At 37.2% G+C, this 18,194-nt stretch overlaps 1 protein-coding gene and 1 pseudogene across 1 annotated transcript; one reads left to right on the top strand and one right to left on the bottom strand.

The window, feature by feature from the left end:
* LOC134206812 (DNA helicase MCM8-like) lies at positions 1-15,186 on the top strand (annotated as a pseudogene).
* A 1,100-nt stretch (positions 15,187-16,286) lies between these two features.
* On the bottom strand, positions 16,287-17,848 carry LOC134206811 (uncharacterized). The gene is made up of 2 exons (XM_062682541.1): positions 17,840-17,848; positions 16,287-16,580 (listed from the first exon to the last, which is right to left on the bottom strand). Exons 1-2 carry the CDS (start codon positions 17,846-17,848, stop codon positions 16,287-16,289), a joined length of 303 nt encoding a protein of 100 aa, XP_062538525.1.
* Positions 17,849-18,194: the final 346 nt, after the last annotated feature.

Raw genomic sequence — 18,194 nt, 5'->3', positions numbered from 1 at the left:
ATGGGTCGATCGAATCGAACATTCGAGTATTTCGAGCCTTCGAACTATTTTCGCCGACCTTCAAAAATCAGTGATGGTGACCGTAATCGTCCAGACAAACTGCATCCTCTAACTCATGGTGAGCTATATACCTCGATTCTTTAAAAACCTGACGATGTCCCAAACGAACACCGGGTATGAATTTCTGCAGTCGCAAGATTTGAAAGGCTTCGGTTCGCGTAAAAATCGATGATCGCTGGGGATAAAATTACTCCTTGCTAAATCCTTCTCGACAGGATGTAGGAAGGAAAACATTCCATTTGTTCGCCGTACAACTTGCAGTTCCATCCTGTATCATGGCATAATGAGAACGTCAGTAATGATCACCTAAAAAATAAAATAATATTTTAGAAATATTTTTCCCTAAAGACTAAAATAAGTTTCTTACCTGCAAACTCTAATTATAGTTCTGCACGGAAACTAACTTTCCAAGATATTAATTTTAATGCCGCAGATGAATATCTGGTTCGTGACAAAAGTCACTGGTGTCCTTGATGGTCATGGTCAAAATTGGCTCTGGGTTGTCCACTAAATCGTGTTGATAGCTTGAAAGCTCATGTAAATAGAGTAATCTGCTCTCCCTCACCAATGTCTTACTCGAAAAAGTTCTATTTGATCCTACCAGATTAGGTACAGCTCCGGAGACTACATAATGCCGTTGGGCTGCTCGTTTTTATTGCAATGTAGACTACCTGAAGACGATTCAGCTGAATCAATTTTAGAAAATTAGTTTTAGCACTCAAAATTAAGTGAAAATTACTTACCATCCTGGGGTAGATAATAAAGTTTCCATCCTGAATACCCACGTTTTTTCTATGTCGGTAGTAGTAGCTGTTGCTGGGTTGAGAAACACTTGGTGATCTGTGCGGAAGGCGTGCTACGTTCAACAATATTTACTATTTGCGCAGATCTGCATCGCTGTCTATCCGTCGACCGGTCGTCAGATTTCCAATGTTATATTAGGGCATCTTCACCGTCACTATGGAAATAATAAGGGTAAAATATTTTGTTACAAACAAAGTTCACTTTTAGTATATACACTGGATTCTGTTTTACACGATTTACATTGTTTTCAAATCTGCACTCATTCTAAATGTTTAACGAATAAATTAGCATGTAATTTTTCTTTAAATGAAAAGGATTTTGAAACATGTTGCATGGTGGAAAGCCGAAATCACAGATCAAAAATACAAGCAAAAATAATTGAGCATCTATGATCAAACTTAGCAGTGAGATGTTGTATTAGTTATTACCGTTTGGGGAACTTTTGGAGGACCAATAGCAGAATATATCCCGTATCCGGGTTAATGACTGAACGTTGCTTCGATATACGAAACTTTATACGGATACTGTATCACGGAAATACTTCTGCTGATCAATTAATACTAAGACGATCCCACGATGTGTATCCAAATGAGTGTCTATATAGGAACGAAAAGCGTTCATATTTTTTTATACGCTCTCGCAGTTGTTTCTATCAAGGTTGTTGAAGTGCAATCATGCTTCGCACCGGTGGTGAATATCCGGTTGCTATTGAGGCAAACACGGAAATAAATAAATCAGGAAAAAATATTATTTTTTAAATATTTCAGAACGCGCTCAACTTTTGTAATATAAATATGTGCGTAATGCATTTTCTGATTATCAGATTAGCTAGACACACATCTGCTAGGTGGCGCTGGCTTATATGCAATAATTTAGTGAGCTGGATATCTCGAGATCTATAAGACTTAGAAAGATTTTGTCTTCTACAAGAAGTTGTTCGGTAGCCATAACATTTATGATGGAGACTAGTTTAGTTTGAATTCATACGCATAGCGGCGCTAGTGTATGAAATAACCTTTAGGTTAAATTTTCTAAATCCGTTAGAGTTGAATAGCCATCTTCTACAAAGTTATCCGAATTATCTGTTAGGTTGGTTATTATGAAGATTTAAAGGTAGTCAAAACCAGAGTTTAGTTTGAAACCGCAATACTCGTTGGCGCTCGAGTTGAGTCGAATCAGGTCAAGTACAGACACTCAAGATGGTCTTACTGTGTATCTTCAAAGGTACAACCAAGTGGTGCAATTGTAAAATTATACGAACTCGTCTTATGACAAGTTACTTTGTAGAATACGGCAATATTCTGAAATTCCAGATTTTGAGGTATTTAATCTATCAGTTTATTTCTTTCACGCAGCGCCGCTAAGCGATTGTATTTTAAAACTAAAACTTGCTTGCATCATGACGGTTTCACCGCGAACAACTTTGTGGAATGCAGCAATCTCGACGCAATATTCTAAAATTTCAGTTTTCGAAATATCTAACCTTGCAGGTTATTTCTTATACACTAGCGCCACCAAGCGGTTATATCTTAATCACCTGCGTTGGTCATAATGGTTTTGACCACCCGAACAACTTTGAAAGCGGCAATATTCAAAAATTACATATTTTGAGATGCCACCTATCAGGTTATTTCAATACACTAGCGTCGCCAAGCGGTTGTATTATTAGCTAAACTTGTTTTGTCGCATGATGGTTTTAATCATCCGAACAATTTTGTAGAAGACGGCAATATTCTTAAGATTTCAACTATCGAAATATTTAACCTTTAGGTTATTTCCAATGAATCGCCTGCTTTGAGCGTGCTTACAGCGGCCTAGAGTTAACTTTCTGAAATTAGTATGGCGAAAGGCATCTAGGTTCGATTTCTCAAAATTAAGCACCTTCATCGAAAAAAATATTTGGTAGGCGTAGTGCGGGCACCTTTTTACATAACCGGTCCAAATAGTTTTTTCGAAAATTCTAATTTGAAACCCGCATAGATATCTTTCGCCATACAATTGACGTTAACTCATGCTTATTTACGCATATACTATAGCGCCTGGATGTGGTAGGCGTAGAAAATCAGCCACTGCCAATAATTCATTCACTAGCGCCGCCAAGCGGTGTATTTCAAATTAAACTTGTTTTTGTCTGATGGTTTTGACCACCCGAACAACTTCGTAAAGACGCCAATATTCTAAAAATTCCAGATTCCGAGATATCTAACCTATCAGGTTATTTCATATGCACTAGCGCCGCCTATCAGTTGAAATCAAACTAAACTGACCTCCATCACAATGGTTTATGATGAGTACCGAACAATTTTCAGCAGAGGAGATTTTTATTTATGGGTTACTTTATATTTCCGTGTGATGGTTTGGCCGAGGTTTGGCAACGGTTGGAGCAGGTCATAAATTTGCCAACTCGCTATTCACCGAAGGTTGCGTTTATTTCCAAAACCCGTTTACCAACGACCGGTGCAGTTCGCGTCATGATAGAGGTTGCTATTTTGACTTTTTTACGCACTGGTGGAGGATCGTCTAAACCGAGGGCGGATCACTGGAAATTTAGCTGAATCAAAATACGTATTGATAAAGGCGCTAAAATAATGCGAAATTATTTAATGCTTTAAAAAATGCACAAATGCGCTCAAATGCAGATAAGAATTGTAATGCGTTTAAAAATGCATCAGTGCGTTAAGGAATGCTCGTTGGATAAAATACATAATGCCTTGTAATGCAACAATCCGTTAGAAAATACGTTTTTTACGAAGTGCGCTTAACTAATTTGACGGAAGTGGGCGCCTATTTTGATATTGTTATTTTTGTAGCGGCGATAGTCGTAAACTTGACTTTTGCTACTAATTTCATGAAAATTAGATCTTTTTGACGATGTTTTCACCTTTTAGTAGAAGGCGCTGAATTTTACTTGTTCTTGGTGGCAGTTGGCGAGAGAGCGTTCCTAAAGCCCCCAAACGCAATACAACGGAACGGCGACGAAACGGAAAATTTGACAGTTAGTCCATATATTTTCTGTCAAATTTGCCGTTTCCGTCGCCGACCTATTACGTTGCAAATATGCGAATTTGCGAAAATATCTCGGAATGTAGGTTCGTTAGAAGACATCATGGCCACTTTAAGATCAGTTTTGGAACCTGGAATACAACGCCACAAACTTCATGTTTTGCAAAATGGCATGAATTCTGGGGGTATTTGGCGGTATTTGGTGCATGTGGTCTCATTCTGGAACATCTAAATATGATGATTTGCCAAAAAGCGGATACTTTTAAGTCAAATCTAAATCCTGGCATATTTATCAGTTTCTGGTGATAGCTAACAGAGAGCGTATTTATTTATAGATTGTGACAAACGTCAAAACTTTTTGCCCTCGACTTTTAACCTTATCAGATATCAATGTCTATATCCATCATAAAAATCGATCAACAATGCATTAAAATGTATATTCTTGTACGAAAAGGGCACCGTTTCGTGCAGATCGATCGATGAGATTTTACTCAGAGTACGTCCGTAACGTCGCAACTATATCTTTAATCGATGTGCTGGAAAAGCTGCGTGATGGAAAATCGAGAATTCCGTTTCGAAGTCGGTGCGACAGTCACCAATCAAAACGATCTGCGTTTCCTGTATGAAATTATACGATTTTTCGGTATTTCCACTTTCTTCATTCTTCATGGTCTTCTATCAGTGATGGGTTCTGATCTAACCGCCAAAGGCTATTCCGCATGCTAATTTTGATTTGGGGCTGTCAATAAACCACGTTGACCAATTTTTCACATTTTCAAACCCCCGTCCCCCTATCAGACTTTCGTAAGCACCGAAACCCGCCCCTTTGAAGTCTACGTAGACTTTCAAATTTTATAAAATCTTCTTCTATGGCTTTACATTCCAATTGGAACATGTCTCTTTTTTAACAAGTATTCTATTAGCATTTCCTCGATTTATTAATTGCAAGCTTTTCTAAGCCCGTCATTGCATGGTATGTATCTTGTGTGGCAAGTACAGGATACACCAAGACAAACAGACGTAACACTAGAGAAATTACCATCGACCATGACTTAACGAGCAATTTAAATTTGATTGATTGCGCGTTTCACAACTAGAGGCGCCAGCGTCGTAATCCTTCGAGTATGACATGCTCGCAAGATGATGATAGAGAAGTTGGGCGATAGATTTTTCAGAAAAGGTTCAAGCTGTTACGTCTGTTTGTCTGTGATACACTCTGCCCAGGGTTCGAGAATGTTTCCAACCCGAAAACATCCTAGACCGGACCGAGAGTAAACTTGATATCTCCGGATTGGCAATCCTACGCCTTTGTTCGCATGGCTACTGGAGACCGATTTATATATCATATGCAGTTTTAAAAATATGGAGATCAAACACGTTTAAGCTATTCAGATATTCAAATCAATTTCAATATGTAAATATTACAATATTACGCATCTGAACTATGATCCTCCAGGCCAGTTCAAATTTGAGAAAACCAACAATTTCAGAACTGAAAAATTTCGGGTTGAAATAGCTAGAATCCAAGTCAACATTCAATATATTTTTCGTGAAATATCGTAGAATTTCCTTACTGATAACCTTTAAAGTTTCCCGATAATACTCCAAAGAACTTTCTGTGAAAATTTCCATGCTTTTCTTTTTAAATTCATGAATATCTTGTTGAATAATCATCGTTGAAATACCAAGAATTTCCTTCTAAAATCCAAAAATATCCGTTATTAGAAATTTTCAATAAAAATTCAAATTTATTTCCCGAAGTTATTTCAAGTTTAAACGAACATTCGAAATGTTTCAGTGGAATTCTAGAATAGTTTCCTACGATATTTTAAATTTCTGTTTAAAATTTGCATAATTTCACAATCCATAAATTTTTCGAATCATTTCCCAAGGACATTCCGAAGAGTTTTGCTTATATGCAGGGCTGTTACAAACTGAACAAATTCCAATCCGCGAAATCCGCGACTAACAAAATGAAATCCGCGACTACAAAAACAAAACCGCGACAAACAAAAATAAGCGAATTATCATGTAAAAACAAATTTCAATGCAAAATTTCAATACTGTTGCTTTTAATCTATCAATGCTTTGATCAGTAGAAAAAATGAAACAATATTATCGCATGATGTTTTGAATGCGAATCAGAAATAATTTATGGTTTATAAATAAATGGATCGTTGCATTCCTAATTGCCTAGCCTAATTTCCCACTTCATAAAGCTTTGATGTCAAAGTTCACAGATTTAAATTTCACTGAAAATAAAGTACATGATGTTTCATACCAAGATACATTATTTTATCAAAGAATAAACTTGAAACGTTATACGTTCAAGCAGAACTAACTTTCAAATGACCAAAATCTTCTTCTTCTTATTGATACATCCCCACACTGGGACAGAGCCGCCTCGCAGCTTAGTGTTCATTCAGCACTTCGATTATTAACTGCAGGTTTCTAAGCCAAGTTACCATTTTTGCATTCGTATATCATGAGGCTACACGATGATACTTTTATGCCCAAGGAATCAAGACAATTTCCAATCCGAAAATTGCCTAACCGGCACCGGGAATCGAACCCAGCCACCTGCATGGTCTTGCTTTGTAGCCGCGCTCTTACCGCGGCTAAGGAGAACAAAGGGCAGTCAAATAGTTGATGGTTATTTCACAGTTAATTCAAGGGTTTCAGGGCCTTCATAGCATGAATTTGGATATGAAGTGATAAAACAGTTGACGACTCGAACTCATGGTGGAACCAAAGTGGAAAGCCGCCAATTTGGATTCTACACTAGAACTAACATCGATTCGAGGTTCTAAGTAGGTTAGATGGCGTTGGTCACACGTAGATCATTGGTTAATGGTATTATTGAAGAACAATAACTTTAAATATGTTAACTATTTAGAAACACAGATGACTAGAAACACAAAACGAATGGTATCATAGAACGAACTAAATTTCAAGTAGGCTTTTGTTGGCGACAATCGACGAACGCATCACGTATATCAAGGCGAAAGATAGAGACAGCAAAGCATGCGTGCTACTCTGTCGTATGCGGTTATTCAGTAAAGCTTGACTTCCACCGCTAGGTTCGCTACCAAAATCATGGAGGACCACATTCCACAGCAAAGATGCCTATATTTAGTGCTAGAAACCTTACGCTACCTTTTGACAGGGCAAGTGAATTGAACAACGCAGTTGAATTCATATGGCATGCCAAAGTTGAACATGTCAAAACAAATAAAGTCACTTTCTTTTGAACTTATAGCGCTTAAAATGTCCTATAACTTGTCTAACAGGACTACTGATAAAATAGTCTGACGTGAGAGGCAAATGTTATTTAAAAGCGACATTTGAAAGATTCACTCATGCCTTAAGCCTCAGCTTTATATTTGAAACAATTACCTTTGGTTAAAATATCAGACTAGAAGCTTTAAAGTTATAGACAATTTAGACGAGCGAACGAAGAAACGATGAACTTTGGACTTTGGGCTAAATGCAGAAACGCTTTTACCGAAAAATATCTAATCAAGCAATAATGGTAATTGGACTCTCAATCAACATTTATATTCCTCAATCGATTCTTCAATTCATTCAAGATAAACCTTCCCAAGAATTCATATTTTTTCACGCTTCTGACTATTATTAAAATTCAAAACAAGAAATCAAAAAGATCTGTTGAAAACTTGACCCTAACATTCGCGATTTTGAACCAACATCACGAATCATTCTGGCCAAACACTTTTCAGTTTATGTTTCGATTTTTAAAATATGGATTCTTCGGAAAGGTTGACCTCAAACGAATCAAAGAATTGACTGATACTATAAAGAGATACAATGTTTGAAGGAAAGATGGCAAATAATTGGAATAGGCAGCCAGGGTACTGGGAGTCACTATGAGGCAGAACGTATGCAGAAGTCGGAAAGATGAAGCGTCTCTCCATCGCTAAACCAGGTGGACCAGTACTGGAAAAGGTCGTGATCGTCTAAGACAGAGCAAAGCGCCTTTTCTCATTCAGGCAACAAAGAATCGTGGTTACTTTGATCAATTTCGCATGAAGGCAGTCATGAAAGGAAGTTGCGCTTTATATTAAATTTAAAATTTCTAAGTTATTTTAATAGTTATATGCGTAGAAAAATGACTAGTCGATAAATTAATCATCTTCTTTAATTCAGAGTTGAAGTGAAAACTAAACTAAATAAAAGCAGATATTGCATACTTTCATGACCTGTCCCGGACAATATTTTTGAGATTTTTAGCATGCCATTCATCCTTCGAGTTCTCAATAGATTTTGAAAGGACGATATGTAAACATCGGTGACATCTCTTATTGAAATGAGAAATTCCAGTACTGGAGTGGACTGAGTTGATAACAACCAGCATAATTTCGTTGATATTTAACCTGCATCTTTAGCTCATTTCGGCGTCCCAGGTGCGAATTTCAATGCGTTTAATTCGGTCAACACCCTTGGAGAAAATAGACAAAATGTCAACGAAATTGTAAATTGTAAAATTGCTTACTTCTCTTACACTCATATAAAAACATTAACATTTTGAATTTTAGAGAGTATAAATATAAATCCGCGATTTTCGCGACAACGTTTAACGGAACCGCGATTTTCGCGACTGGAAGAAAAAAATCCGCGACAAATCCGTGAAATTCGGAAAACGCGAAAATCGCGAAAACGCGACTGCTGTAACAGCCTTGTATATGTCTAAAGATCTCGCAAAAAAAAAACGAAAATTACGAAATAAGGAAAAGTTTCCAGGGACTTCTTAGAAAATCTCAGAGGAAATTCTGAAGGGTTTCTACCCCCAAGTTTTAAAGAATGTCTTATTGAAATTCAAATGACTTTCTTTTGATATTCCAAAGTGCTTCCTCTGTAAATTTAAAGAATTTTCCGTTGATGTCGTACTATAATTTCCGTGAAAATTCTTAAGATTCACTTGTCGTTTCCATAGAAGTTCCTGAAAATCAAAAGATATTCTAGTAGAATTTGCATTATAAAATCAGAGTAAATTAACAAAAATAGAAAGTTTTATAGAACACTTCGGAGAATTTTCCTGCTCAACATAGAAGAATTTCTAGGTAAAATCCATGATAGTTTTGAGCCTAGTTCACAAAAAAAACCTTTAAAATTGGCAGATAAAAATGAGGTTCGAAAGGAAGGATCATCATTCGATAAATTGATGATTAATTCATTGTTTCTTGTTAGCAAATGTAAGAAAATGTTTAGTATATAAATCCTGCTTTGATTTTACAATTGAGGTGATAAAGAGGCGTAAATTTGATTCCAGTTTTCAAATTGTAAAACCTCTCACTTTCAATTGCCAATCAAACAAGTGAACTTCCCATAAGCTGCTGCATAAATTGTCACCCAACAAAAAATAAAAAAGTCTACGTGGACTTTTGGTATACCCCGTCCCCTTCGTAGACTAACGTAACTTTTCGAAACCCTCCCCACCCTCAAGAGTCTACGTGGTTTATGGACGGCCCTTTGATAAACATTCTGCATGATGATGATTCGACTCATCAGCGAAAAGTGTGTTGACAACAACAAGCTCCGTGCTGGATGTTCTGGATAAGATATCCGGTGCTTTGGTCATCACGTAATTCAGATCGTTCTAAAAACAATCATTTAATGCGGGCCTAACGCAGCGCATTTGTTGTCGGCGCTGGCAACTTTAATGGAAAATCTAAACTGATTCAGGACGTCAAAGCCTTGGTCGGCAATCCGAAACGTTCACCTGACGCTTCAGTTCAGTGTGAGATTATTTGAATTACAAAACATATCTGATCCAGAAAAGAAAAACTATTTACATCAACAAGTTTACGTCAAAATTGAAATACAAAACCAAAACAGCTTTTTGATTATTATTGCATTGTACAATATTCAAGTATATGCAATCAATGCATTGTGAAATCCATCAATATGTCCATTGCATCAATACTCAAATGCATTTCAAAAATGTCAAAAATACGCAAATGGTTCATAAATACTTCGACTGCTTCGAAAATGCGAGTGATCCGCCCTCGGTCTAAACAGTATTTTATAAACAAGATCATAACTAGATTATTAGCCAAATACTTAATTGTAAATTCGATTTCTTTAATCAATTATTTGAAAAATTCAAACACGCACTGGCAAAAGCGTTTGCAAAAAGATAAGCGAGAGCAATTTTTTTTAATGTATGCACGATCAAAAAGAAAGACAACAAGGTGAGGAAAAAACAAACAGACAAACTGTCAAAACGTCGAGAGGGTAAGTCAGCGCTCGTAAAATATATTTATGTAATGTAATTCTGTCACCCACGAGGGTATTTTCTTCAAAATGAAGAAGAAGACATGTGCCCGATTTTCTGATGGCTTGTACCGGACATTTCGGTCTATGTATTCGTCAATGATAATATTATAAAATTGCTTTAAACATAGATTCCTTCTTTCAAATACATAATACCTAGATGAGCACCCTGGAGGAAGAAGAGCAGCAAGAAACTTGGTCGTCGCGAAATTGTAGACACACGACCATTGACGAATACATAGACCGAAATGTCGGTACAAAGCCATCAGAAAATCGGCACCATGTCTTCTTCTTCATTTGAAGAAAATACCCTCGGGGTGACGAATTACATTCTATATTTTACGAGCGCTGACTTACCCCTCTCGACGTTTTGACAGTTTGTCTGTTTGTTTTTGTTTGTTTGTCAAAAAAACTTCTCCGTCATTATCTTTTTCAAACGCTTTTGCGCTCAATTACAATTAAGAGATGCCTGTTTGACTAATAATCTAGTTATGATCTTGTGTTTATAAATACTGTTTTCTAATTGACCACAGAAGTATTTTCCGTGATGCAGTTCGAAAGGCCAAAGTGTCGTATCATATCTGGACTCTGGAAGCAACGTTCTACGTCATTAACGGATACTGGATATATAATGCGTCCTCCAAAGTGTTCCACAAACGGTAACTACTAACATCTACTGCTAAGTTTGACACAATTGCACAATTATTTTGCTTGTATTTTTGATCGTGTGATTTCGGCTTTCCACCAAAATCTTTGCGACATGTTTCAAAATCCTTTTCATTTAAAGAAAATTTACATGCTAATTTATTCGTTAAAATTTAGAATGAGTGCAAAATTGGAAAAACAATGTAAATCGTGTAAAAACAGAATCCAGTGTATACTAAAGTGGAACTTTGTTTGTAACAATATTTTACCCTTATTATTTTCCATAGTGATGAAGATGCCCTAATATAACGGAAATCTGACGACGCGACGGATGAACAGCGATGACAATTGTAGTGATTATGGTAGATATTGATAAATTGTTTAATAAACGAATATGTATAATTTTAATATAGTTTGAAAGTAAACTATTCGATATGCTACTATTTGAACGAGAACAAATATGAATAAGAATGATATATTTTGCCTACAATGTAGGCACCCTATAGTTTGACACAGCAACAGAGTTGCGAGGTGAATCGTTGCCATGGAAAGGAGTTGGATGTTTGAATTCAGTTTGCTAACGACTTTTGTGACGACAACACGAAGCTTCATACACCCGGTCGTTTGCTTCAAATTTTAGTTTTCTGATGCGTTTTGTGCAGGATACGACATGACGCAGTCTGTAGAACTTTTGTTTTATATTTGCACATGAAAATGGTGCTTGCCATCCATTTGTGTGCTAGTTATAGTAAGTATGCTCACATTTAATTTTGTGGATTTATGTTGAAAAAGTAATGCATTGCGGAGCGAGCAGGTCTCGAAATCAAGAAAAATAATACCGAAGCGAGCAGGTCTTCAGTGTGAAAAAAGATAATCCTGGAGCGAGCAGGTCTCCGAGGATAGAAAAAGTTACCGAAGCGAGCAGGTCTTCGAGTGCTTAAAAATTAATCCGGAGCGAGCAGGTCTCCGAGGATAGAAAAAAGTTACCGGGCGAGCAGGTCTCGAGGCATTTTTTGTTTGTGTATTCCGGAGCGAGCAGGTCTCCGTGGCATTTTTGGTTATTCCGGAGCGATTTTTCTTGTTTAAGCCGGAGTAAGCAGGACTCCGATGTATTTTTGTTTATCCCTGCGAGGTGGGACTCCGTTCCATTTTGACGTAGGATATCTGTGTATTCTTTACAGGAGTACACTTTGCGAATGCGGAAATGGAAAAGCAACATGAAATTAAAATCATTGAGAAAATAATAATATAGATTATATATATCGTTATGATATTTTTATTTAGAGACTGGATTCGAAAAAAGTAGAGTTTATTTGGCCGATTTGATCAGATTAGATTTCAAGTCGAAATCGGGTTCAGGGTGATTTAGTTATCCGATTTGGATTTGGCGATCTTATTAGAGATTTGATTCGGACTGTAAATTTGATTTGAAGATTGATCTTGGATGAAATACTAAATAGAATATTAGTTCCTCTAAGTTAGATTTGGTAATTCCATTGGGAAATTGTATATGGGTGTTGGATCTGAAGTGAATCAATGTGATTCTAAATTTGGATACAAGATAATGTAATCAGATTGGATAGATGGATACGGAAGTGGTTTTGAAGGATAGATTAAAAAACTAAATTTAAGAATTCAGTTTGAAAAAATTAGTAAGTTCATCCGTTGTTAACGAATAACGAATTTCGATAATTAGAGTTGTATACTGTTGTTGTTATTAGTTTGCAACAGTTGGTAAATTTAATTGCAACATTATTTTTCTTGTTACATGTTCAAAAACCATGTGAGATGCATACAATCTATATATTATATGAATATTCTTAGTTTCATGATAGCAGATATTCTAATAAAAGTAGAGAAGAGAAAGGATGTAGTGATTATGGTAGATATTGATAAATTGTTTAATAAACGAATATGTATAATTTTAATATAGTTTTGAAAGTAAACTATTCGATATGCTACTCTATTTGAACGAGAACAAATATGAACGAGAACGATATATTTGCTAAAATGTAGGCACCCTATAGTCTGACACAGCAACGAGTTGCGAGAGTGAATCGTTGCCATGGAAAGAGTTGAGATGTTTGGAATTCAGTTTGCTAACGACTTTTGTGACGACAACACGAGAGCTTCATACACCGTCGTTTGCTTCAAATTTTTAGTTTTCGGCTGATGCGTTTTTGCGGGATACGACACAGATCTGCAGAAATAGTAAATATTATTGAACGTAGCACGCCTTCCTACAGTCACCAAGTGTTTCGCAACCCAGCAGCTACTAATACCGACTATAGAAAAAAAACTGCGGGTATCCAGGATGGAAACTTTTTATCTACCCCAGGATGGTAAGTGATTCTTTTCACTTAATTTTGGAGTGCTAAAACTAATTTTCTAAAATTGATTCAGCTGAATCGTCGTCAGGTAGCAACATTGCAAAAACGGCAGCCCAACGGCATTATGCTAGTCTCCGAAGCTGCATAATCTGGTAGGATCAAATAGAACTTTTGGTTCTAGTTAGACATTGCTGAGGGAGAGCAGATTACTCATTAATACATGAGCAAGAAAACTTATCAACAGGATTTAGTGGACAACCCAGAGCCAATTTTGACCATGACCATCAAGTGACACCAGTGACTTGTCACGACCAGAGATTCATCTGCGGCAATAAAAAATAATAGCTTTGAAAGTTATTTTCCGCAGGGGAACTTCAGTTAGAGTTTGCAGGTAAAACTTATTTTAGTCTTTAGGGAATTACACATGGGAACTGTTCGATCTCCACTCACTGTACATATATCCATCTCATCGCTAAACAAAGAAATACGGCATCAAATTAGTCGCTTCTTTTTGTCAACATTCGTGTTCACTGCTGAAAAATCACAAAATAATAAACAAACCAAATTCCTTTCCATTGCTTTGTTTTTGATGGGATGGAAATGGAGCTATGAGATGAAGTGGCGAACGTTCCCTATTTGAGGAATTCAATATAATAGACATAAAAATATTTCTAAAATATTATTTTATTTTTTTGAGTGATCAATATTGACGTTCTCATTATGCCATGATATAGGATGGGAACTGCAAGTTGTACGGCGAACAAATGGAATGTTTTCCCTTCCTACATCCTGTCGAGAAGGATGTAAAGCAAGGAGTAATTCTATCCCCAGCGATCATCGATTTTACACGAACCGAATCCTTTCAAATCGTGCGACTGCAGAGATCCATACTCGGTGCTCGTTTGGGACTCGTCAGGTTTTTAAAGAATCGAGGTATAGAGCTCCTCATGAGATAGGGGTGCAGTTTGTCTGGACGATTACGGTCACCATCACTGGATTTTAAAGGGTCGGCGGAAAATGGTTCGAAGGCTCGAAATACTCAGATATTCGATTCGATCGGACCCATGCCGTTCCCATGATTTACGGCCTGAAATTAAAAGACTGCGCTATCACTTGGCTTTTGTCGGAGCAGCATTACTGAATATCGCGCACATTAGTACTGGCAGATCAGAGTGCTTAGAGTATTGATGAATTTGTTAAAATGTCCGGAAACCATCAGATATTTCTGGAAGCCATGGACCAGCAAGTTGGCTAGAGAAGTTATTTGTTTACTATCCCAGGTACTTGATCTTAGCGGCAGCCAATCTTTCTTTAGGTCCGACAAATCAAAAAGCGTATGAGTAAATCTCGAATTAAACCAGCTCTCTTGTCTCGATTGATTTTCATTCAACTTCGACCGCATGCCTACCTGAACAACTAGCTAGCTCACGTTCAACGACTGATACTCCAACAACCCACACGGGTTTCTCCGGAATGGGTATGATACCTATTCACAATAAGGACACCTGTTAACGAACTGAAAATCAGAGCTAATGAAAAATGGATTTATTGCCTAAACTTATTCAGAAATACATGCCGTATGGACGTGAAGGTCCATCCCAAGTTGACGAAAAATGTTGCATTAGAAATAAGACATTTTTACGCAAAATCGTCGGGCCCACAGGGTATGGATTCTATTCGGTGACGACCCGTCAACTTGAGACTTTTAGCTACCCTACACAAGCTAGAGCAAGAGCTGAAGCCAGGATGGATCTTGAAACAGCAACTCTAAATCACGCTCAAGACGCGATCCCATCCTGCGGTACAGTATGATAGATGTGTTCTGCAATGATTTTGGTGATCTAAAGCCAGATCGTTTGATGAACGGTACCGGTATCAACCAGACCGGTTTTTTAGCGTTTCGAGAAGCTGCTCTAGCCTAATGGCAACGCAGAGAACAAGACCATTTTCTCACTGGCTGAGCTGATGGCGTGTTTGACTGGATTTCAATCGGCTGCTGGACGCGTTGTTCATTCAAGAATTCATGCTCAAAGGACGCGATTTGTTTTAAAATTAATGTTTGATTAAAGAAATAATGTTATTGTGGCCAATTTGTTTCACCTTTTTTGACTACAAGTAATTAAACAGATTGATTAAAATAATGTTATGATTAATACCTAAACTAGCAAAGAAAAATTAAAATTGAAATACTAAATGTAGCTGGTACTACATACAACTGGCGTTAACATTATTTATTTGAAGAATTTGCTTATCCCGTTTTGGTCTGACTTACACCTGTGCTCAGAATAATAGGAGGCCGATTTCTAAAATGGTCAACTTTGACAAGCTGTAACGTCGTACTCGAAAACAGATTGAGCTAAAATTTGGCAGTGAACTACAATTATTTGAATTTTACATAAACTTATTTTTCCTTTTTTAAAATATTACACATAGGTCAATTGTTCAAAATAATAGCTAAAACTGCTATTATTTTGAACAGTTACCTAGTGTATTCAACAGTGGAAGGAAAGATTCGTAGTATTTGTAGTTCACTGCCAAAATTTTATTTTCGTCATTGAATTACGAAGTTACAGCTTGTCAAGATTGACTATTTTGAATGAAAATCGGCCTCCACTATTCTAAACACGGTGTATAAATCAATTAGAAATAACCGTGTGGATTCAATTTATGTCCGTGCCATGAAATTTTCAAAGAAGAGGTTATCTTGTCTAAATTTCGGTACGGGCTAACTGACCATGGTGTTAATCTGGTCAGATTTATAGAACTACTAGCTACCTGCGATTTTGTCTCGCCAAAATTGATCAGTTTTCGAATCTAATTTGTTGCGTACACTATTTATCCAGAAAACAAATCGATTCTTCAGAATGTTTTTATTTTTTACAGTTTGTGAAAACATGGAAGAATGTTGAGTAAATTGGTACACAAAACTAAGCACATATCGATCTTTCCATTATCGAATGATAATGCCATCTTCGTGATAAATATCAAGTTCCCGGATCCAGGCCATGTTCTGTGAACCAATAGTATCAAAACTGACTTCTGATACTGGTAAATAATGATTGAGCACGTTTGCATTTCCATTCTGGGCACTTCACTCCAATACATATATCAATCTATTTATCTATATAATCTATATATCACGACCACGCATCACGCAAGGACAGGCAGCTCAATGTTCTCGTAGACGCCCCAGTTGCACGCCGGTGACACCAGTTTCCGATACCGAGGCGCACCGTCGGATCGAGCGCCATCGCCGTCCCAGAGAAATCCTCGAGGGCTCTGATGTACTACCTTCATGCAAAACGAACCCGGCATGTTTGACTCATCGCTGTTGCACTCGATGGCAATATTCTGCGTTCGATTGAATTTCTTGTATGCGCCACAATTGTCCACTCCATTGGGATCCGTCGGTGAGGAACTCTGATAGCGTATGGCGAGGCTGAGCTAAACAAAATAGAGATGATAACGGCTATTAAGCCCTAAACGCAATACAACGGAACGGCGGCAGAGCAGCAATTTGACAGAAAATATATGGGCTGTCATATTTCCGTTTCCGTCGCCGATCGATTATTGCGACTGAAAGACAAACTGTTTCGTCGCCATGAATTTTGGAGTCGTTCTGCCTGGAAAGGTATTTAGGAAGACTCCAATTCTTCAATATTTTCATCGTTTCGTTTAGTTCATTTCATGTAGCGTCGTTTGGTTTGCGTTCTACGATTTCTGATGCTCTCTGTTACATAATTAAGAATTTTCTTGCACCACTTCCGTAGGATCTTTGCTGCTCGACCATCTAGTATCCTGTATACACAGCAAAATAAATATCACTGATAAATAAACATAAGTTATTGCCGATTTCACCAATTTGAAGGTTAGGGTCTGTTCACAAATTACGTAACGCTTTTGGGGGAGGGAGGTCAACTTGCGTTATACTTTGTTACACCAAAAGTGGGGGGAGGGAGGGTACTCAAATGTTACGCATAACGCGAAAAATTATTAATTTTGAATGCTTTTTGAATCATTGATAATCACTAGTAGGTATTATTGCTGATTGTTTTGATCAAGACGATGAATACGCAACCTATCCTCTTCACTATATACTAGCCATAATTGTCCCATGCTAGTCTTTGTAGTTTTTAGTTTTATCTCAAAACCAGCTGTTTTGATGTTTTTTTCAATTCTAAAGACAGTGATTAAACCTTCAAAGCAAGCCAAAGTTCGTAAATAGTTCAATTTAAAAATGATATGTCTATCGTTATCGCATAAGTCATTAGCGAAATCAAGCTCATAGTGAGACTGATATGCGTAAAAACACCAAGCGAATATTGTATTTCTCGACAGTACAGCTCCGCTAAACTATTTGAAAGATCATGGTCAAAAATTCTGTTTTCCTTCTACTGCTGCGTTTTAATATTCTTGATTTTGATCTAGTTCGTTCCTATTCTAACAGTGTTCAAAAATACTAAAACCCACACAGAAGGAAAAACCGATTAATCACCCTAGCGGTGATGATGCCTTTCTCGTGCGGGAAAAAATAGTATTTGGGCATTACTTCTGAGCCCATTGTCCGATCAATTTTGGAAACAATGGGGGATTCTGCGTCGAATGCAGCCTGTTGTAAGGGAATCCGTTTAGGGTAAGTGCATTAAAAGTGAACTAGACTTTTTACGATTTTTTTCTGAGAAAAAGTATTTTGGCCAAACTACCAAGTCCATTGTCTAATCCGTCCAATTTTCAATAGGAACAATGGGGCAGGATACTCGTCGAATGCAGCCTGTTGTGAGGGAATCCGTTCAGGGTAAGTGCATTAAAAGTGAGCTAGACTTTTTACGCGCTTTTTATGAGAAAAGTATTTTGGCCATAACTTAAGCCCATATTCCGATCCGGCATTTTCAATAGGAAACAATGGAGCAGTATACTGCGTCGAATGCAACCTAAATTGGTTGAGGTAAGTGCAAAAAAAGTGGCTAAACTTTTGCTCTTTTGGTGCACACACACACATACACACAGACATCACCTCAATTCGTCGAGCTGAGTTGATTGGTATATAACACTATGGGT

This window comes from Armigeres subalbatus, chromosome 1 (assembly GCF_024139115.2).
Source record: "Armigeres subalbatus isolate Guangzhou_Male chromosome 1, GZ_Asu_2, whole genome shotgun sequence".
NCBI classification, from domain to species: domain Eukaryota; kingdom Metazoa; phylum Arthropoda; class Insecta; order Diptera; family Culicidae; genus Armigeres; species Armigeres subalbatus.
The sequence above is the reverse complement of the archived record's forward strand: the minus strand, read 5'-3'. Positions and strand labels throughout refer to the sequence as shown.